We start from the raw sequence: 20,078 nt of genomic DNA, 5'->3' as shown, positions 1-20,078 counted from the left end.
GGCTGATTAGCTAAAGGCAACTTTCAGAGGGTTTGGGGACCAATCAGACCAAACTGTGACTAAATGAAGACACTTTGTGACCAATAATTAGCATCTTTTGCAGTTTATTCACCAACGTGTCGTACGCAGCGACTCAGGCAGGTTCTCAGTCGACAGAAACGCGTCGTTTAGAGAGATTCAGGCTCTTGGAGTCAACCAAGATGGTCGCCACAGCCAACTGAACTTGGCGAACACCAGAAATCAGTAATTTTTACAGAAACTGAGCTCCATTTTGGCGTGGTAGTAGCTGAGAGTCGTCCCTAACAGATTGTAACTCCAGTCTCAGATCGACGTCATTTTCAGGAATTATTGTTTTTTGTGTCCCTGAAACCCTTAAACCTCCGTCTTCCTCTGCTCAGATCCAGAAGCACAAACTCCGCGAGGAGGCGGAGCGGCAGCTGGGCCTGGAGGAGGGGAAATGAGAGACTTCTGTCCCTTCAATGACTGTCTTCAGTATGGAAACTTTATACGCCGTGTACCTCAAACACCAATTAGGATTAAGGCGTCCCGGCGTCAGAGCGTCCTAACAGATGTCCTGAGGGACGGGCGGGGACGAAGCCCGCCGTTAAAGCTGCTCATTGCAAAGACATGAACTCCGCTCACCGAGGGTTCAAGTCCCGAAAACAAAAACTTCAACCACGGATCATCTTTACGCTCAGATTTGTTGAATGAAGCAGATTAAAAAGCTCATTAGGTTAAAACTGTGAACTTACTTTGTTTTTGATAGATTCAGCTTTGTTTACGTTGATTGCAGACCCGCATTTCAAGATATCTGGAAAACTAGTTTGTCTTCATCACTTGATAAACTTTGACTTCATAGTTTGCAATGAGTTCCTTTAAACGGACAATTATTAGAAAAATAGATTCTTTATTGATATATTCTAACAAATATTTACACAAAAACAATATTTACCTTAAAAATAATCTAATTACCCTCCGAATAAAGAACCTGTTTGAGGCCGAAGCTTCAGGTCAGTGAAGAGAAAAAGTTAATCAAATAAATGTGATTTTTTTATGTTTGTTGTGTGAATCTGAACTTGTTAACGAGTTAAACTCGTTTTTATCCAGCAAGGAGCGACGAAGCTCGTTTTTATTTTAAATAAACTTGGTTTATTAAAAGCAGATGTGGACGTTTCTCTTTACGGGAAGGAAGGAGGAACGTGTGAAAAGTCATTTATTTGGATTCAAACCAAGCCGGTGTTTAAGGATCCTGCCGAGACCCGAAGAGTCAAAACAGCTCCAGGTTTGTTCTGCTTCCTCGTTTATTTTTGCACATTTTAAAGGTTTAAACGTTTCAGGACGTTCCTACAGGAAGAGCCGAGTTAAACGTTTAACAAGATTTGTTATTTAAGCTCAAAACAAACAAACCAGTGAAGGGATCTGAACTAAACTCTCCGCTCTGCGACGACCCGACGTTCCGCTCCGAGACGATCCGACGTTCCGCCCTGAGACGACCCGACGTTCCGCCCTGCGACGACCCGACGTTCCGCTCTGCGACGACCCGACGTTCCGCCCTGAGACGACCCGACGTTCCGCCCTGAGACGACCCGACGTTCTGCAGTAATTCTGTTTCCTGCTCCACCTCCGAGGGTTGCTGTGACAAACCCTGAAGACCCGACGTCCTCAGGGCGTCTCACGTCTGTCCCATGGCGTCGCTTACGCGTCCGTTTCGAAGCGTCCCGGCAGCGTCCGTTTCAGCGTCAGTCTTCGGGCAGCGGGATTCCGACTGCCGCCTGCAGTCCCTGCATCTGCTGCTCGGCCTGCCTCACCTGCTCCCGGCTGCAGCAGTCCTGCAGGAAGACGGAGGCCAGGCTGCGCAGACGGGGGCTGTCTGCGAGCGAGAAGCGCAGCATGCACTGCAGGACGCCCGGCTCGGTGGTCTGAGGGCGCGTCGCCGCCGTCGTCAGGTTCATGAGGGTGGTGATGGCCGACAGCACCGTCTCCTCCCTCCGGCTGGACAAGCGGGTTGTCACCAGGCTGATGCCGCCGCCCTGCAGGATGGCGTCTCTGCAGTCAGGGTCCATGCTGAGGTTACACAGCCCCCCTGAGGACACGGCGACGAGAGGATTCTCACAACCCCAGACCGTCTGATTTATAGTTTCTACTGGGCTGACACTCACCCATCCCGAACTCCACGAGCTCCTCGTTCTCCTCGGTCAACATGTCCAGGAAGAGGTCCGGCACCTGCAGCTGCAGGAGATGCTCCGTATTCTTGGGGTCGTATGCAAAGTTGGCGAGGTTGGCCAGAACCTGCAGCTTCGCCTCTGAGGAAACCAGAAGAAGGTTCAAAGTTACTGAAAGAAACTGATCATTCCAAACAAACTGAAGCTGCAGTACCGGTTTACTCCACAAGGAGGCGCTCGACTGATTTACCTCAAAATAAAAAAAAAACAACATCATTAAATTTCAACTTAAATACAAACTGAAGCTTCTTCACATCTGGTTTGAGTTAAAAAATAAAAATAAGCTGCAGAAAAATCCTGTCAGAAATCAGGAAATAAGTTTGATTCTGATGGCAAAAAACGAATCTTCATTTGATTTTCAAGTGATCCAAAAAAAGAAAACTAACTTTCTTCTACCACATTCTGACTCTCTGACTCATTAAACTACAGATTTAAATCTGCTTCACTTTATTTCAACACGTTAAAGAAACACGAAGATCAGATTAAACAATTATTCTTTGTTTACAAGCATCGATCTTTTAATTTAAATAAAACTCTTCATGACATCACAGCCCAGTAATTACGTCTGCATGTTGTTGTTTATTAGCTTCTATTTTACTTCAAATCATTTCTGTTTATAACGAGTAAAATGATAAAAATGTTTGTCTTCTGGTTTCTTCGTATTAATTCTGTTTGGAATGTTTGTGACTTTTGGCTCAAAAAAAATTATTTTTATCTAAAATTTAAAATAAATTTTAACACTTTTTACGACGATGTATGAAAACAAATCACACCATAAACAGGGTGGCAGTTTTTCATGATTATAAAACTGCTTCAGGCTGAACACGTTCAACACGTTCACTCCTCCAGAAGACGGACGTTTTACAAAAACAGTTTCTGCTAAAGGACCCGAGGAGTCCGACCTTTGAAGCTTTAAAAAATAAAAAACAAAAAACTATGAGGTTGGAGAATTTCACAACCAAGAGATTACTCAGTAACTTCAGTTACAGTAACTTAAATGAAATAAATCATGAAGTACATAAAACTAACAGTCAGTTAAGCTTCTGAAGGAATATTTCTTTAAAAAAAACCTATAAATAAGGCCTTTTATTGGCTGATTTTTGTTTGTTTTAATAGGGATGTGGGTGTTGGAGGCCTGGTGGATGCATCAGAAATGATTTAACAGGAAGTGAGGTAAAGAGCTGAAGAAGAGAGTCCAGGCAGGATGGAGAAAAGTTTCAGGAGGGATCTGTGACAAAAGGCTGGCACCAAAGGTCAAAGGTCAAAGGAAAGGTTTACAGACAGAGATGAGAGCAGCCGAGACAGAGCAGGAAGTGTCAGAGCTGAAGATGTTGAGGTTCTCCTTGGGAGGGACGAGGATGGACAGGATCAGGACTGATGACATCAGAGGTCCAGCACAGGTTGAAGGACTGGGAGATAAAGTTGGAGAAGTTTGGACATGTCCAGAGGAGGGACAGAAGGATGTTAGAGAGAAAGAGGACATATATGGATGCAGTTAGAGAGGACATGGAGGGAGTTGGAGGACAGAGGACACAGAAGACAGTTAAATGGAGGACTCGCTGTGGAGACCCCAGAAAAGACAACAGCTAGAAAAAGACACAAAAACATGACAAATCTTGAGTTTATACTATTTTTCAAAGAAATAAAAGTAAAAATATTTGTATATTTTGTACTGTTTGTTCTTGTTTTTCTCACATCAGTGTGAACCTTGGAGGGCAGCCAAACTAACGGAACACTTTATGCCTCTTTTTTTTAAAAAGCAAGCAAAGCTTAAAAATAAAAAGTGAACCGTTTTTATGTTTTCAGAGATGCGTTCAAGGACTCGTTGTTCTTTAGAAAACTTGTTTTACTTTTAGTTCTATATTTATTTTTTTTAAATGATATGAGTAAAAAACTGTCCTTACCTTCACTGTCCGTGTCCTGAAATTCAGTCACCAGAGTTTGCAAATATTCAAACCGCTCAGAAACGTCGGTTGATTCATTCCTCCTCATCTTCCAGCTCCGGTGAACACTTTCAACAATAAAATAAAAAACAAAACAAAGAAAACTGAATATTTTATCTATAATTAGTATTTTAACACACAAGCAAACATTTAGCGTTTGCGTTCAACCGTTTCAACGTATGTGTCCGTCACCGATATGTGTCCGAATACTTGCGCGAGTGTGAGATCAGTTCCGGTATTGTGTCGGAACTTGTTTCCCCATCAGGATGTGCCTCCTAATCAGCCCGTTTGCGGCTACGTTATGTAAAATACACTAAATAAAATATCTGTTAGTCGTAACAGATATGCGATGTATTTGTGCAGCTACAGGAAGCAAAATTAGCCGAACATGAAGCGGATATTTTCCGGTAAACGGAGTTCGACACAACACCGGAAGTTGGGAGTAACTGCAGGACCAGGAGGCGTGTTTGTTTGATTTCTGCTCTTTACCAGAGTTAACGCGCGTTAATGAAGGTCAGCCTAACAGAAACACCAATGTAGCCTAAAATAAACGGAACAAAAAAGCAGCAACAATGAAGCAACACAAGCTGTCGGCGGGAAAACGTCTCACCAAACCGATCCTGTTCGGGACTGTGGTGGCTGGACTCGCTGCTGTCTTCTTTAACAGGTGACTTCTTCTCTGTGGCTGTTAAAGAAATGTGTTTCTACATCTGAAACGTTTGACAGTGTTAAAGTTACAGCTGATGTGTTTGTAAACATTTAAACCCATAACGAGCTTTATAATAAACATGCAAATGTGAGTTTATTTAAACTATAAATTATCCTTTTTTTTAATAAATTGAATCATTTCAGATACAGTTAGAAGCAAAAACAGACATTTCAGTTTGGTGCTATTTCTCCCTCAAGATCAAGATTCATATTTTTCCCAAATTGTTACCAAAATATTTGTATTTTGTTCAGGAAAAGTGTCAGGTAGTAAATTTTAAAGCAGGTAAAATGAAGCAGCTGATATAAAGCTGTACCATTCCTTGTTGTTGGTGACTGTAAATAAAGTAGTTTCTTCTCCATCACACAGACACAAGTTCTTCGAGGACGTGGTGGAGCTCAGGGCCCAGGAGCGAGCGCGAAACGACGCCAGGAGGGCGGAGGTCCTGGAGAGGCGGCAGAGGCAGAAGGAGGAGCTGGAGGAGAAGAAGCAGCAGAGAGACTGAAGACATCAGAAACCTCCTGCTGACAGAATGAACGTCCGGTGAATACGAGAACATTTGAGATGGAAGCTGAAGCTGAGCGAGAAGAAAGAAAACGCTCGAATCAAACGTTAGTAGACTCGTTAGAAACTATGAAATCAAACCTGAAGAGATTCTCCTGAGCTCCAACAAACGGAGCAGTTTGAGCGTTTAATCCTGTAGGTTTTACAGATTTAATGATTGATATGCAGGTACGCACTCAATGTAAACAGAACACTTTTACTCAACAGATCTGAGTGTAAAAACAAGCAAACCTGAAATCTGTCGGGACTTCTCCACCCAGAGCGTCTCCTTCTGTGGACATCACGGAGCTGCCGTCCGATTAAATTCAGCCACAAATGTTTTAATTTAACGACAGACATGAAAAAAATCAAATGTACGACTTTAGTTTCTTACAGTCAGGAGTTTTCTTTTCCTTCCAGTTTTAGAAACCATGAAAACTGACTTTAAAAAGCAACAAAATTTGTTTTATTTATGTGTAAAAGTTTCTGAAACTTGTCCAGCAGTGTTGAGATGTTTTGGTTCTTTTTTGTTTAACGTCTGTAAAATAAAAAAAGGTAAAAGATTCAATAAAACATAACGGCGTCTGCAAAAATGTCTCATTTTCTACAGAAATAAATCAACAAGTTTAAAAACAGAAAAGGACAGCAGCTGTCGAACTCTCCTGCATGTTTTACACGATTTAAATGGATGATTTACAAACATTCTTCTGGAGAATTTAATGATTTTGTGGAGCAGGAAAACAACTAAAACTACCAGGAAAGCAGCACGAGGTTAAAGAGGTTCTCCCCTTACAGAAATAAAATCCCTCAAACAGAATAAATTATTCTCACACTTTATTTTGATTCATGCTATTAAAAAAAACAAACCCCACAAACAAACGAGTCGTATCACTTCAACATGACGACAGATCAAGTGCTTCATAAATAAATAAAAGGTTCAAACAAGTAAAGAACAGGTGTGAACACAGCTGATAACGATCAATATGACCCAGAAGTTAAATGTTCGACTCACCACAAAGACTCAGCTTCTTCTTTTAGGCTTTGAAGCCGTTTACGAGTTAATATATTTTAATAAATACAAAAAAGTCACGCTGTAACAGTTCAGAGTTTATATTTTAAGTGTTTTACTCGTGAGGCTCTCGTGTTTTAAACTCAAATATTTTAAGTTTTTTTTAATTTTCCCACTCAGCAGAGAATGTGAGCTGTTTCTATTAAGGTGAAAAAAGGCTTTTTATGTAAAAACAAAACATTATTTATTCTATTTGCATAATTGATCCCTCTTTTAGAAGAATAGTGCTGTCATAAAACACAGTTCAGAGATTCCCCAGAAGTAAAGTTTTTATCTGAACCACAGAAACATTTAATATTTACACGAGGAAGCAGAGACGAAGACGAGGTGAACAGACGGAGCGACGAAGATTGAAGCTTCAGCCTCTTTGCTCCTGCGTCGCAGCGTGAGTGTGTTCGTGTCTTACGGCGTCGCACGGCGAGGGGCGAAGACCAGGAGGAAAGGCAGCAGGGGGCGCCGTGATGGCCGTCAGGGACCCGGGTTCGAGCCTGTTCCCCGTCCCACTGGAACAGAACCAGAAAGGTGATAAATACACGAACTGACCCTTTAACACGCCGCTCCCGTTCAGAAGGTTTCATTCCAGCAAACTAAAAACTAAAGAGGTGAAGTTTGTTATTAATTATAGAAGCAGATGAGGACAAACTTCGCCACCACTGATCAGCTGGTTAGAGACGAGCTTTGTTAAATCAAAGACATCATCAGACGGACAAACGAGCTGAGATTACCCAGGATTAACGCCGGGAACGTGACCCTCTCAGTCCTGCTGGGACAAAGTGAACAAACCTGAGATTCTCCTCCTCAAACACAAATATCCACACGGAGCGCCGCTCACGCCGCACTTACGCTTTGTCGAAATACGACGTGTGGAAGGCCGTGTTGGCGTTGAGCGCGTTGCTGTTGTCGAGGGCGAACGCCTTCCTAGATTTCTGGTCTTTGGCAAAGTTCCTGCAGGCGGCGAGCTTCGACTCCAGAGCCTGACGGGAGACGGAGGGGAGAGTTTCCACGTGAGGGTCGAGGGGGGTGGGGGAGGGGGGGGGAGACGGAGCAGCGAGAGGAGGAGGGAGGAGGAACTCACCCCGACTTTCTGGAGCAAATCGCTGACGATGTTGAGCGCCGATATTCTGGCGGAGGGAGTCAGAGGGGAGTTGCTGCTGAAGCCGTTGGACAGAACTGAAGGAAAACAGAATTAAAGATAAAGTTTCTTGTTTGTGTTTAATAAATCTTCATTTTACTCAACAGTTATTTGTGTTTTTAAACTCTGCAGCATTAATTCATTAAAGAAGAGCAGCTTCGATCTACAGACTCATTAAATTATACAGTATTTGTTGTTTTCGTACTTTAGTGTTGGAAATTTATATTTTAGACAAATAAAAAGTAAAGTTTTAGTCTTCTTGTTAAGTCTTAGCAAAGTGAAAGTGATTTTAGAAAGTTCTGTAAATTTATAAGAAATTTCAGACCATTAAACAAACAAACAAAAACTGAACATTTGGGTCACAAATTTGATATTTGTTCTTTTATTCAATGTGAAAACAATGAATAAAAGTAATAAAAGTAAACGACAACAAAAAATCTGAAACTGTTGAGTTTTATGGTTTGTATTTTTGCTGTTCTTGTTTTTGTATATAAAATAGGACTTCTGTGTTTCTGTCTCATAGTTTAGTTGTCATTCATGTCAGAGATGGAAGAACAAAAAGTGTCTCAGGTCAGGAAATAAATAAAATAAAGTCCAGACGGACCGATTAACTTTTGGAGTCACCTGAGCCAACATGGCCGCCCCTGCAAACATTAAGCTTTCTGATACGGAGCTACAGTTTGGTGTGGGAGGCAGGTGGGCGTGGCTACCTGTCGGGCTGGCGAAGGCGTTGTCCAGACCTTTGCTCAGCAGGGTGGCAGGGAGGGACAGGGACGCCTGCACGGCAGAGTCCATCTTCACGTTGTCCAGCGTGGGCGAGCTGGGAGCGGACATCCTGTTCACGTCCGCCTGCCGCTCGCGCACGGCCAGCTCCTGTCGCAAGTCTTCCAAACAGACAAAACGCAGATGATTGAAACGCTCCCGGCTGAGAGAAGGTGCTGACTGAGCTGCGAGCGGCGGCGAGGGTCAACCATCACCTCTGGCTTCGTCCTTCAGTCTTTGCACGGAGACCAGGAGGGACTCCTTCTCGTCCAGCTCGCTCTCCAGGAAGGCGTTCCTCTCGATGGCCTGGTTCAGACGCTGCTCGAAGTTCTCCAGAGACACGATGGTGGCTCTGAGGAAATTCATTTACAGCTTTTAGTCTCATTATTACAGAATTCCTACGTTCACTTTGAGCTGATTAACGGTCATTTTTACACCTTGAAGTCACACTCAGAGCTCCCACCTTTTGGCTCGCTCCAAGTCGTCGTTGGACTGTTCCAGCTCCCTGACGTATTTGTGGAGCTGCTCCTTGATGCTGCGCGTTTGGCCGAGGTCGTCCTCCAGCACCGAGATCTGCTTGTAGCTCTGAGAGTACTGCTGCTCCAGTTTCTCCTGAAGAGGACAGGATGGAGACGGGGCGCACGTTTTTCACCAGCAGACACAGACTGAAGGACGCTGCTGCCCGCCTCATTACAGCGGGGGATGACCTACATTCTGAATTCTGGGTCTGACCTGGATCTGCTGAACTGAAACCAGACGGTTCTTTCTTTCTGCTCCCCGTCTCATTCATCCAAGCTGCTAACAGCTCAGTGAGAAACAACCTGGTGAATCTGGAGCTGCGCTCTGAGCGGCAGACAGATCCTTGGGTTCTGTCTTTCAACTTAAAGTGAAAGAGTTCGACATAAAATACGCATCATCGTTTAAAAAACTGGTAATTTGTCAGGAATGCAGACCAGCCATCCTCCTAACTGGTTTCATAAATCGTCTCTGATCCCTGGTGTCTGAGGATCTCCTTCAGAGAAGTTTCATCCTTTCAAACTGAACTCTAAAATAAAAAACCACCATAAAGGATGCGTCCAGTCTTTCAACAAGTTGAGGGAGTTTTAGTTGTTTCAGACTGAACTCCTGAAGCTTTTCCTCTCTGCACAGTAATTATAAATCCTTATTTTACATAAATAGATGCAACTGCACCCTTACTGTGAAGGCCTCCTTTTGGATCGAAGGCAGTTTGTATCCACGTTTAAAAACGTGAAAAACATTTGTGTAGCCTCGATTTTCACAACCAGTCAGAAAAATCCCTGAGCTGCATTATAAGGTTAAAAAAAAAGACAAAAAGAGGTTTAAGATGTGTTTTTCTTACTCGGGAAGAAAAATAAATTGGTTTTATAAAGCTTGCAATTCTTGCTGAATCTGCAGAAAACAAACAAAAAAACCCTCTGCTGCCGGACCGGGGAAATAAAAACCTGCTCCTCCCTGCTGACGGCCCGAGTCACCCGGGTGAAAATGTGTTTGGTGATGATGGAGCGAGAATAAGAGTGAGACGATGGGATGAATTATTTATAGGAGTTGTGGAGGTTTGTTCACAGCCAGGAGGTCAGAGAGGATTTAACGTTCTTATTACAACAACAGGATTCTTTTAACTGTCACGTTTTGTTTTGACCCAACTTGTGCTCTTACCTTGAGTGTTTCCACCTCGGTCTTGAGTCTTCGGTTCTCAGACTGCAGGTCTTTGATTCGATGCTCCGCCTGGCCCAGCTGAGCCTCCAGCTCCGCCTCCAGCTCCCTGCTCCCCTCCTGAAACTCCAGCAGCTCCTCGTGAGCCTCCTTGCAGCTGCGGGCAGACGGACGAGGAGGGACAGAAGGAGGTCAGCCCGCTACATCTGAAAACCGGAGCTCTGACCCACATTCAGTCCCCCAAAACTAAAACAACTCATGAAAACACACCTGAGATAAATTTATCCTTCTGTCTCATCATTTGTTGAGTTTTGTTTCCACTCATCCTTTCTTGACTTCTTTTAAAAAGGCCTGTTTTTGTAAATTTTATTTTATTATTTTTTTAAAAGTCACTGAGATGTTTTGTGTCAGAATAAAACCCTCTTTTTGGACTTTACCCCGTCTTCTCCTGTCCGTCACACTTCCAACACCAGACTGATGTAAACAAAATGAAGATTTTTCCATCCAGATGGGATGGACAGATAGTCCATGATTTAAATGTTTAAGAGGGAAACTGCATTATGTATGAGTTCAAATGACTGAAGAAGGTCATGTGTCTCCTGACATGTCCTGGATGGACTCTCACAGATCCAGCTGTGTGGAAACACCACGTGGCGCCCACAGCGGTGACGGTCGGCGCAGCTGATAAAAAAAGGCTGCTTTCTGTTTATTTGACACAAAAGTTTGAGTTTTACGGTTCTGCTGACAGCTGCGGTTCTTCAGTTATTAACGAGAAGCAACTGGAGAGCAGAAACCTCTTCTATCATCGTGATGTCATGATGGGACTGATGACATCATCATCATGTGACGTTATCACTGGATGCTGAGCGCAAACCTCCTCCTGGGTCATTAAAACATCATCGGAGCCGGATCGTGATGCCGATCAGCACCTCAGCACTTCCTGAGGGTTTAAATCTGTTCATGAATTTTTGAGTAATCTTGTGCACAGACAAACAAACATGTACCTCCTTGGAGGAGGTCAACAATAAAATGGAAGAAAAGTCACATCACATAAAGAATAGGAGACCTCGGCTCTACAGGAAGGCGATGTGTTGATGTTTTTACAGACCTGGGTGTCGGTCTGAGCCAGGAACTCAAACAGGCTTTAGCTTTAAAAAATAAATGACATAAACCCATTCACAAGGAGAAAATAAAGAGCCAGGTGAGCCTTTTATGTCTGACGTGAAACACGAGCTGTTGTTTTGTGGAGGACAAAGAGACACTTTCACAGCGATCGTCCCTGGAGCCGCCAAAACTGGTTCAGTTTGAAAAACACAGGAGCGATGAGACGGCAGATAAAGCATTTTAACACCGACACAAAGAGCCCCGTGTTACCAGCAGGCCTTGTAACTCAAACCTGACGCAGAAATATTAAACCGAAGGCTTCTGTCCACCGGAGGGATGAGAACTGGTGATGCTGGTTAGTTGTTTGCAACAACAACCATCATGTTTCATATGTGAAATCCTGATCTTTAACCCTCAGGAAAAAATGGAGCGTAATGTTTTGAAATTCTAAAGATTCGGGTTTATTTTTAGAACGGTTTCTTTGTTCTCAGAAGCATTGTTCTGTTTAAAAAGGCATATTGTCTGAAATATCACCGTACCGCAGCACGACAAACTGTAAGGAGACTCCGGGGAAACAAAGCTGCGTCGACGGGACGGTTTTCAGAGCAAAAATAAACCAGAATCTTAGCTGAGGATCCGTTGAGTTCAATGTAGAAATACAACAAAACCCTCTGCACTTATGTCCTGATTTATTCCGCTTTACTAACCTAAAAATATTATTTTGAAGGGGAAAATATTGAAGGTTCTCTTACAGAAACAAAGAAATGACAGAGAAGAATGCTTCGGCTGGTTTGACGCTAATGTTTTCTTTTTTTAGAAGTGTTTTATGGTACAAAAGATTGTTTTGGATGAACAGATTTGATCAAATTTAATCCAAATGGTCGAATAACAACAAAATCAGAAGTTCAAGGATAAAAACTGTGTGTTATAATATATTTCAGCAGGTTTAGTTCCAGCTAAATGCCATAAAATAAATCAAGTTTAGTTTAAATTTCAGTGACATTTCTTTTTTTGAGCTTATATTCCAGAGGGGATGTAAGCTCTCTGTAGCGGTCTAAAATCTTCTTTATATATGTGACGTAATTAAAATGATAAAGAGATGATCGAGTTATGCTTTAAATAAATTAAATGTCACTTTACTTTTTTACTACGACTGTACTCTATCTGTGCTTCCATCTTTTATTGGTTTTTAAACAGTCTTATAAAGTTCAGTTTCCTTTTTTATCTCTTTGTAGTTCTTCAGTAGTTTTACTTTTTAATGTTCGTTTCATTCTTCCTTTTTAAACATGACAATAAACTTCCTTGAGAAAGTGAACACCCAGTAACTCACCCTTTCTTGTACTTGAGAGAAAGCGCCTTCCAGAAGTCAATTTCCTCGTCCTTCGAGGAGAATTTTGGTATCATATCCATTTCCATGGCAGACAAATCTGCAGAAAGGAATCAGGAAACAAGAGGGATTAAAGGATAGAAAACAACAGAAGAGTTAAGTTTAAAAAGGGAGATAATTAATTATCAGTATTTTCAAAGTGAAACCAAGGAAAGTCATCCTATTTTCTACTCTTGGGTCATCTGTAGCTGATATTAAGACAATAAACTTCTTAAACTTTAATGTTTTAAACCAGAGCTGCAAATAAATCATCAACATTCTCCCTCCAGATTCTCACAAATGTTTCTGAACTGCAAACTAAAGCGTTCGGCATTCTATAATGTGTCTTCAAAGCTCAAAAAACTGCTCCCTAGAAAAAATTAGATTTATAATTTAATTAATACTTTACATTTACTGAAATCCTTCTTAGTCTGACTGAAATACAAGCCTGCTGATAATATATATTGATGTTTATGAGCACAAATTGAGTGCAGGTTCAGACGCAGCGTTCGATGCAGAAACTTCAGCTGTAAAGAAGCTGAAGCACTCAGTAAAACAGGTTACAGGTATTCAGACAGCACGACACACCTTTCCAGAATTATTTGACTTTCACAACATTTATCAGCACATTTTACTTCCTTTCCTTTTCAAGTTGGCTTTAATAAATAAAGTAAACATGGTGAATTAATTAACCCAACATTTCATGTCATTTCATCACTAATAACCTCTCAGGAGTGAGACTTTAAAAAAGAAACAATTTCCTTTTATTCCTTTCAAATTAAAACAGGAAGCTGCTTTTAGACACACGTTTAAATAAAATAACCACAGAGTGCAAAAGCAAAACATTTTACTCCAATTTAGGTCAATTTAAATAAATCTAACAGTAATTATAACCTGTCTGATTCCCTTTGACCTCTATAATGTATATTTACATTTATTTAAATGTAATTCTTACATCTGGTAAATATAACAAAATAAACATCATTTTTGATCACATAGTGAACCTAAATTTAATACATTTTAATAAACTAATATCTTGTATGTTTAAATAACTGGTTTCATGTTTATAGGGTGTGTAAATTAAGGCCTGGATTAATGAGGTCACAAGACTACAGTCTGGTTATTTTCTATTAAAATAATCTGATGACCATGCTGAGGTTATCTATTAAAAATACAACCACAGACTGAATGAAGGCTTTCAAATTAAAACTCTGACAAAATTTTATTAAGATAAAAAACACACTGAATTAAAAACTGGGTAACATCAAGCAGGTTTCGCAGCAACACCTAGAAAAAAAACCAAAAACGATGATGATGTTGAGCTCAGCTGTCAAAACTGGGTGTGTAAACAATCAGTATATATCAGGTGATTCCAGCGTTTCCCTGCAGGTTTCTATCCCAAATAAAAGCGACAATAAAAGCAGATTTTACCTGATCATCGCTTCAGACGGGGAGGTTTATCAGTCCATGGTGCTCATAGCTGTGAGCTGCTGATGATCCCTGCCTGAGCTCAGCCGAGATTTAAAGGAGAATACACCCTGTGCGCATGAATCTATTATCGGACAGCTCCAACGCCACTGGAGCGGACAAAAACTGGACGGAAACTGCTCTGAATGTTTATAATTCGGCTACAGAGAATTAACAACATCATATAAATTGATAACGCCAGAATAAAAGGTACATTTTCCTCATTTACCTCACAGGTGTCACTGCTGCGCACTCATTGCGCATGTCCGTTTTTTACGGTAAACTATCAGCACCTGCAGGTGTTTTTGTGAGCTACACCTAAACAAACCCCATGAAATAAGGATTTTTTTAAACTTGTTAAACATAATAATAATATTCTAATTCTTAAATCAACGTGTTGTTTGGGAAGTCAAAATTTAAGTGAAAATGGCAGCACAAAACATCAAGTCAAAACTATAATAATTTAGCTACAGTTAGCTAAACAGTTAGCTCGTAAATTAGCAAGTTTCGCATATTGAAATAAAAAATAATAGTAAATTTAGCTATTTTAGTCACCTTTTTTGCAATAATAGTAATAAACGTTATTAGATTTTTTTAAGTTGATTTATTTAAAATTTCGGTTTACCTTCTCATGCAAATGTTTATATATCCGAGCCGCTATTTTAATTTTCCCCAACGGACAACTGTACGTCATTACGTGATGACGTCAAAACGCACGTCGACAGAGCGTGTTTCTATGGCAACAGACATCCGCAGAAACGTTACTTAGTCAGACGTTTTGAGGTTTAAAAAAGATAAAAGCAGTGAATTTGAGCATCTTATTATATAAGAATGGTCCTAAATGTTATCTGATTTTCTTTTCGTACTAGTATATAGCTTAGCTTTGCTGCTAATAGTTTTTTTTTCTCCTCCTAGCAGACTACTTGACGTCGTTACGCGGTGACGTCAAGCGCACGTCGGCATAGCGTGTTGCTATGGTAACAGATATCTGGGGAAGAAACCCGTCTGTCCAAACGTCTCAGTTGAGCCATAAGAATACTTCGTTTAAACTCCTGGGAATAAAACATGGACGAAGAAGGGGAGAATATTACAATGTTTGATGTGGTTTACGCCAAAATGAGAGAGGTTTGTGCAAAAAAGTAGCTTAGCTAAATGACCAACCGGTACAGCTATGATCTCTGAGAAACTGAGAGGTTAAAATATGACATTTTAAGCTTTTCCAAGAACTATAACGCTTTAAAATAGTTGTGAACTAGCTGTTAATTAATGTTTGAGGAGAACAAATTGTCATTTGTTATGTCAGAACATTAATTTATGCTGTAATAAAGCCCTCTGATGCCACTTTTCATTGATCATGTGTGGCAATATAAGGCCCGAGGGCCAGAAATGGCCCTTGGATGATCTCCATCTGGCCTTGATGTTCTTAAATGAAAACAAGACAACTTTAAAATAGTTTATGAACACCTGAAGCTTATTAATAAATCTCAAATCAAACATATTTGTTGCATACATCTGCACCGTTAGTCATTGTTTGTTGTGACACAGATTATTTTAAAAAGCAGAAAAGGTGCAGAAATTTTGCATATTTAAAGCTGACAATGATTGTCTCACATGTGCCAATTTACAAAATATGTCTTATATTCTAAGTAAATATTTTTGATCGAGCATGCTAAGTGTGCTACAGCTTGTTTAAACAGGAAATGGGAAGGAAAAGGCTTGAAAATATCTTCAAATTATCCTTTTGAAAGATTTATTTTCTTTTTTATTTGTAGACCCCTTTTTACTCAGAGGATGGGGGAAGATGTGGTTTGTATTTAGTTGGAGTTAAATCTGCTTTGTGAAACACTAAGCAGTAAAATATGTACATCTCTTAATACCTATGCTGAATTTTAGCCTTAAAATGTGCTTTCTGATCCCTTTTGTGCATGGAAAAGCAGATTGTGTTATTGTCAGACTTCTGAGACATTTATTATTTTTCCTCCACAGAAAATCGTGCTGCAGCGGCTGATAGTGATTGCTCGACTCCGTTGTGATCTCACTGACAGGGAAGAACTGCGAGGTCAGCCAACAATTATCTCACAGCTACAAAGACCGACGCTTTAATCATCTGATGCACATTTAATTCAGTTTCCCTTCAAGTAAAACAGAAAATTGATAATGCTCTTATAGATAAAACAAATTACACTACAGTCTGTTGTGGAAAACACAGAGAAACATTATTTTTTCTAAGCTGAATCTGAACAATATTTAATCTCATTAAAGAAGAGAAACTGACACGGTAAAAGTCTTATTTCTCCATCGTTTTAAGTGTTTTTACAGCTTTCACACCCCAGAAGCTGCCTTTAACATTGAACATGACAAATAACTAACCCCATCGTTATTATAATCACAGCTCATTATGAAAAACTCAACTTTCGGTTGAAAAAGCAGCACGTAGGGGATCCCATAACCGGCCTGCTGTTGATTTATCCTTCCTGCCTGCTGCAAGTCATCGAAGTAAGTTCTGCCCCTGATAAATAGTCACATAAACGTATAAATAAAGACTTTTATGTGCCTGAAGTTGGCTGTTTGTTTTTCTTACAGTCATCTGGAGTTGTTCTGACTTCTGTTTTGAAAGACCTGGCAGCGATGCAACAACAACCAGACGAGTAATTATTATTTCTTTTATTGCAGATTAATTTGTTTTTATCACATTCAAACATAAAAGTCAGTAAATACTGTATATTTAAAGCAATGCCACACATTGCACAACATCCTGTCTGTCTGTTAGCAAAATATCTCATGAACCACTGAATAGATTTTAACAAAACTCTGAAAAGAAGTACAAACTATCTGCAGCTCATTAACGTTTGGAGTCAGCCTAATACATCAGACCGACACAAAGTGGCGTTAGCTAACTAAAATTTGACATCTTACAAGATCTTGCATTTTCCTCCTGACTACCAGTAGTACAAATGTGTCCTCTGTGGACATCTGTAGACCTGAATGTCTCCCACCCACTGCATACTACTGAATTTACTCCTTTTGCTGTCTGCAGAGGACATTTAGGGCTTTTCAACGATACAAAATGTGAAGGTGTGCTGCTTTGCTACCTTACAAAGATTGGGCAATTAAAAAAAAAATGTGATTGGACAATATTTCTTTCCTGGAAGTCAGGAGGATTTTGCATGGCATATCACCTAACTGTACCTAACTTTGTCATTTCTCAACATAAGATGATCTTAGTTAAAAATTAAAACTCTTGCATGAAAGACGACAGGGAATATGCATCCCTCTGAGGAATGTTAGGCCTTTAAAACTACTGAAATTCTTCTTACAGCTGATAAAACAGTTGGAAACATGCTCCTTTACAAACTTTCAGTTTCAAGTTTTGATGTGCAGTCTTTAAATTTACAGATAAAAATACTTGGTCAGTGAACTAAAACAAACACTTTATTATTATTATTATTTAGCCCCATCCCTTTGGAGCAGCAGAGTTTTATTAGTTTAGCACAGACTGATGAGGTGCCTGCAGTAGATCTGAATTTAACACAATTTGATTTTTCAAATCGTTTCTGTATCTGAAGGGACTCAAAGCCACAGACTGTGTTGTTTTAGAGAAGTCATTAAAATTTAATATCCATTCAGGAGTTCCAGCATCATTTTCCCATGAGCCTCTCTGTTTGCACGGCCCAAACATGCAGACGTGAATTCATCTTTAAATGCCTTCAGTTTGCAGCTGCAGCAGCTTTAAATGTTTCATCACAGCTGCTGAAACATGGATGGATATTTTTAAATGATGCTGCTGTTGTTGATGAACTCTTCCAGGTCACAGAATAAAATCTGTCCACTTATGTGAGGTATAATAAATGATTTCTTATCCCTTTTAGTGGCTTGCTGGAAACTAAGATCGTCTTCATAGCTCATAATCTTCAAAGCCGGCTGTTCCAGAAGTGGAGCTACAAGGTCAGCTGTTTGGATTTGCTTTTTCTCGTTGAAGTGTCACTGATATGAAGCGTTTTCAGGTGGGTTTGTACCTTTCTTCACTCATTAATGTGAGGTTTTGCTTTTCTTTGTTCCCCATCTGCAGCTGCTGGATGAAAATCAGGTTGCTGGTCATGCTGTGGTCAAGAGGCTTGAAGAAGAAGAAGAGAGCACACAGTTCCTGGTTTGCAGCGTCCTGTCAGCTCTGAAGAAGCTGGGTGAACTCCTGGAAACAACTCAGGAGGTCAGTTTCCTGGTGGTCTTAGTAAGATCCTCCCTGATATCCATCCATCCGCCCGTTTATTTCCTGGAGGTTGGGTTACAGAGGTCACAGTCATCTCTGCCTCGAGCGACAGCGTCCGGCTCCTCCTGGAGGATCCCAAAACGTTCTCAGGCTCGAGAGGACATCCCGTCCGGTCCAGGTGTCCTGGAGACATGGAACCACCTGAGCTGACTCTACTCTGAGCTCCCCCCGGTGACGGACCTTCTTACCCCCTCCCAGCTCTTTTTAGCTGCTTTTATCCAGGATCTTGTTCTTGTGCTCATGATTCATACCTCGTGACCGTAGGTAAGGTTTGGAACGTAGATAAACAAGTAAACCGTGAGCTTTACCTTTTCACTTGGCCTTTTTCTTCACCACGATAGACCAGAGCATCCCCCTCCTCCCTGCAGCCCCGATGGAGCGTTCCACCTGTTTGTCACGGGAGAACCAATAAAAACTCCCATTTCTGTAAGTTTATAAGGTTTTTTACCTGTACGGTTGTGTTTGAAGGTTCTTCCTGGATCAGTGCTGGATGAGACTCCGGAGCTCATCGTCCCTGAAAAGATTTTGGAGAAGCTTTTGGGTCGAGACGAACTAATTACTCCACAGCAGTACCTTCAGATGTACCAGTCTCCTTTAAAAATCAGCATCGAGTTCGGTGAGAAAAATCTCCTCATCAGTCACGTTCTCCTTAAGTGTCAAACCCTGGTCCTCAGGGCCACCATCCTGCAGGTTTTACTTGTTTCTCTGCTCCAACACACCTGATTTGAATCAATGGGTGATTAACAGGCTTCTGCAGAACAAGAAGAGGTGATTTAACCTCTGAATCAGGTGTGTTGGAGCAGAGAAACAAGGAAAACCTGCAGGATAGAAGCCCTCGAGGACCAGGACTGGACACCACTGGTCAACAACATGAATAACAACATAATAAACAAGTTTTGTTTCTTTTACAGGACAAGTAAACCTCAGGTCCTTCCTCTCCTTCAGGTAGCTTTCTGAATAAAAAGTCAAATATAAGTCCTCCTCGTGTTGTTTTCACTTCCCGGATGACTTTAGTTCATCTGGTTTGGTTGATTTAGGGAAAAAGCCTTTCCATGTTTGTTAAAAACACAACAGATCAGAGTCACGTGGGACCGCCAAGGAAGATGGCAGCACGCTAGCAGAGCTCCGGAAACCGACAATTTTTTTGTGCATTTATTTTGAATATACACCTCTCAGCTCACCCGGACATTAATACGTTCGACATGCTAAATCCTATAGTCTTCATAAGAGACCAGATTTTAATAATTTACCGACGGAATGTCAAGCAACAACAAAGCTAACTTTTTCAAAGGTGCGGCAACGAGAAGTAAGCTAGCAACGAGGACCAGCCCCACGCCTGAAAGCGCTGCTGCTAACCCGCTGACAAACCCAAGCGGCACCGAAGAGAAACATATAGACCCCAACTTCATGGAAGAAATACGGAAAATGAGCGCAACACTACAAGTTGTGGCGACAGATGTTGTCTCGATTAAAGAAACAACTAAAGAGCCTAAAGACTCCGTAGAAAATATTCTAACTAGGCTGGGCAAAGTTGAACAGCGAGTGTCCGACATGGAAGATGCAAGCGCTCGGGTGGAGAAATGTGTGGAGATATGTGACAAGAAACTGGCAACTCTCTGGGAACGAGTCGAGGACTTGGAAAACCGGAGTCAGAGGAACAATGTGAGAATGGTGGGACTGAAAGAAGACAAAGAAGAGAGAGGGAAGGTGCGTGAGTATGTGGAAAGGATCATTGCTCAGGGGTTCGGCTTCACGGGCAGCGAGTTCGAAGTGGAGCGGGCCCATCGCTCACTTGCGCCCAAGCCAGATGTCAATAAACCACC

At 41.2% G+C, this 20,078-nt stretch overlaps 4 protein-coding genes across 7 annotated transcripts in view; 2 read left to right on the top strand and 2 right to left on the bottom strand.

Moving 5' to 3' along the window:
• acsf2 (acyl-CoA synthetase family member 2) overlaps positions 1 to 1,161 on the top strand; it is an 18,567-nt gene extending 17,406 nt beyond the window's left edge. Inside the window, exon 16 of the mRNA XM_037980950.1 lies at positions 399 to 1,161. Within this exon, the coding sequence (XP_037836878.1) occupies positions 399 to 461 (63 nt within the window). The 3' untranslated portion in view covers positions 462 to 1,161. The remainder of the gene's footprint in view (positions 1 to 398) is intronic.
• On the bottom strand, positions 773 to 4,465 carry armc7 (armadillo repeat containing 7). Its single transcript, XM_017404031.3, has 3 exons — positions 4,127 to 4,465; positions 2,160 to 2,303; positions 773 to 2,083 (listed from the first exon to the last, which is right to left on the bottom strand). The coding sequence occupies exons 1-3, from the start codon at positions 4,212 to 4,214 to the stop codon at positions 1,740 to 1,742; spliced, it is 576 nt and encodes a 191-aa protein (XP_017259520.1). The 5' UTR covers positions 4,215 to 4,465; the 3' UTR covers positions 773 to 1,739.
• A 1,766-nt stretch (positions 4,466 to 6,231) lies between these two features.
• ndel1a (nudE neurodevelopment protein 1-like 1a) lies at positions 6,232 to 14,235 on the bottom strand. Of its 4 annotated transcripts, none has more exons than XM_037980951.1 (10): positions 14,218 to 14,235; positions 13,953 to 14,059; positions 12,486 to 12,582; positions 10,055 to 10,208; positions 8,841 to 8,989; positions 8,593 to 8,729; positions 8,326 to 8,499; positions 7,559 to 7,653; positions 7,327 to 7,457; positions 6,232 to 6,986 (listed from the first exon to the last, which is right to left on the bottom strand). In XM_037980951.1, exons 3-10 carry the CDS (start codon positions 12,569 to 12,571, stop codon positions 6,842 to 6,844), a joined length of 1,071 nt encoding a protein of 356 aa, XP_037836879.1. In that variant the 5' UTR covers positions 12,572 to 12,582; positions 13,953 to 14,059; positions 14,218 to 14,235; the 3' UTR covers positions 6,232 to 6,841. The 4 variants fall into 4 exon arrangements, with proteins under 4 accessions (XP_037836879.1, XP_037836881.1, XP_017259519.1 ...); XM_037980953.1 differs by lacking the exon at positions 14,218 to 14,235 and adding an exon at positions 7,209 to 7,243 and having other exon boundaries at positions 13,953 to 14,206; XM_017404030.3 differs by lacking the exon at positions 14,218 to 14,235 and having other exon boundaries at positions 13,953 to 14,200.
• Positions 14,236 to 14,975: 740 nt separating this feature from the next.
• On the top strand, positions 14,976 to 19,224 carry tex47 (testis expressed 47). Its single transcript, XM_017404029.3, has 8 exons — positions 14,976 to 15,113; positions 15,975 to 16,047; positions 16,381 to 16,484; positions 16,572 to 16,636; positions 17,858 to 17,933; positions 18,058 to 18,195; positions 18,724 to 18,871; positions 19,167 to 19,224. Exons 1-8 carry the CDS (start codon positions 15,054 to 15,056, stop codon positions 19,202 to 19,204), a joined length of 702 nt encoding a protein of 233 aa, XP_017259518.1. The 5' UTR covers positions 14,976 to 15,053; the 3' UTR covers positions 19,205 to 19,224.
• Positions 19,225 to 20,078: the final 854 nt, after the last annotated feature.

The sequence above is a fragment of the Kryptolebias marmoratus genome, linkage group LG17 (assembly GCF_001649575.2).
Source record: "Kryptolebias marmoratus isolate JLee-2015 linkage group LG17, ASM164957v2, whole genome shotgun sequence".
In the NCBI taxonomy this organism is placed as follows: domain Eukaryota; kingdom Metazoa; phylum Chordata; class Actinopteri; order Cyprinodontiformes; family Rivulidae; genus Kryptolebias; species Kryptolebias marmoratus.
This window is presented reverse-complemented; position numbering and strand designations above follow the sequence as displayed.

What these genes read in the sequence shown, in the direction of transcription:
- armc7 (XM_017404031.3), bottom strand. Translation starts at nt 4,214, where the DNA reads ATGAGGAGGAATGAATCAACCGACGTTTCTGAGCGGTTTGAATATTTG. An exon ending in TCAGGACACGGACAGTGAAG is followed by an intron (nt 2,304 to 4,126) that starts GTAAGGACAGTT and finishes TGGTTTCCTCAG; the next exon opens with AGGCGAAGCTGCAGGTTCTG. An exon ending in GCTCGTGGAGTTCGGGATGG is followed by an intron (nt 2,084 to 2,159) that starts GTGAGTGTCAGC and finishes CCGTGTCCTCAG; the next exon opens with GGGGGCTGTGTAACCTCAGC.
- ndel1a (XM_037980951.1), bottom strand. Translation starts at nt 12,571, where the DNA reads ATGGAAATGGATATGATACCAAAATTCTCCTCGAAGGACGAGGAAATT. An exon ending in GACTTGGAGCGAGCCAAAAG is followed by an intron (nt 8,730 to 8,840) that starts GTGGGAGCTCTG and finishes GAATTTCCTCAG; the next exon opens with AGCCACCATCGTGTCTCTGG. An exon ending in ATTTGCTCCAGAAAGTCGGG is followed by an intron (nt 7,458 to 7,558) that starts GTGAGTTCCTCC and finishes GTCTCCCGTCAG; the next exon opens with GCTCTGGAGTCGAAGCTCGC.
- tex47 (XM_017404029.3), top strand. Translation starts at nt 15,054, where the DNA reads ATGGACGAAGAAGGGGAGAATATTACAATGTTTGATGTGGTTTACGCC. An exon ending in TCCAGAAGTGGAGCTACAAG is followed by an intron (nt 17,934 to 18,057) that starts GTCAGCTGTTTG and finishes CCCCATCTGCAG; the next exon opens with CTGCTGGATGAAAATCAGGT. An exon ending in AAAAATCAGCATCGAGTTCG is followed by an intron (nt 18,872 to 19,166) that starts GTGAGAAAAATC and finishes TTTCTTTTACAG; the next exon opens with GACAAGTAAACCTCAGGTCC.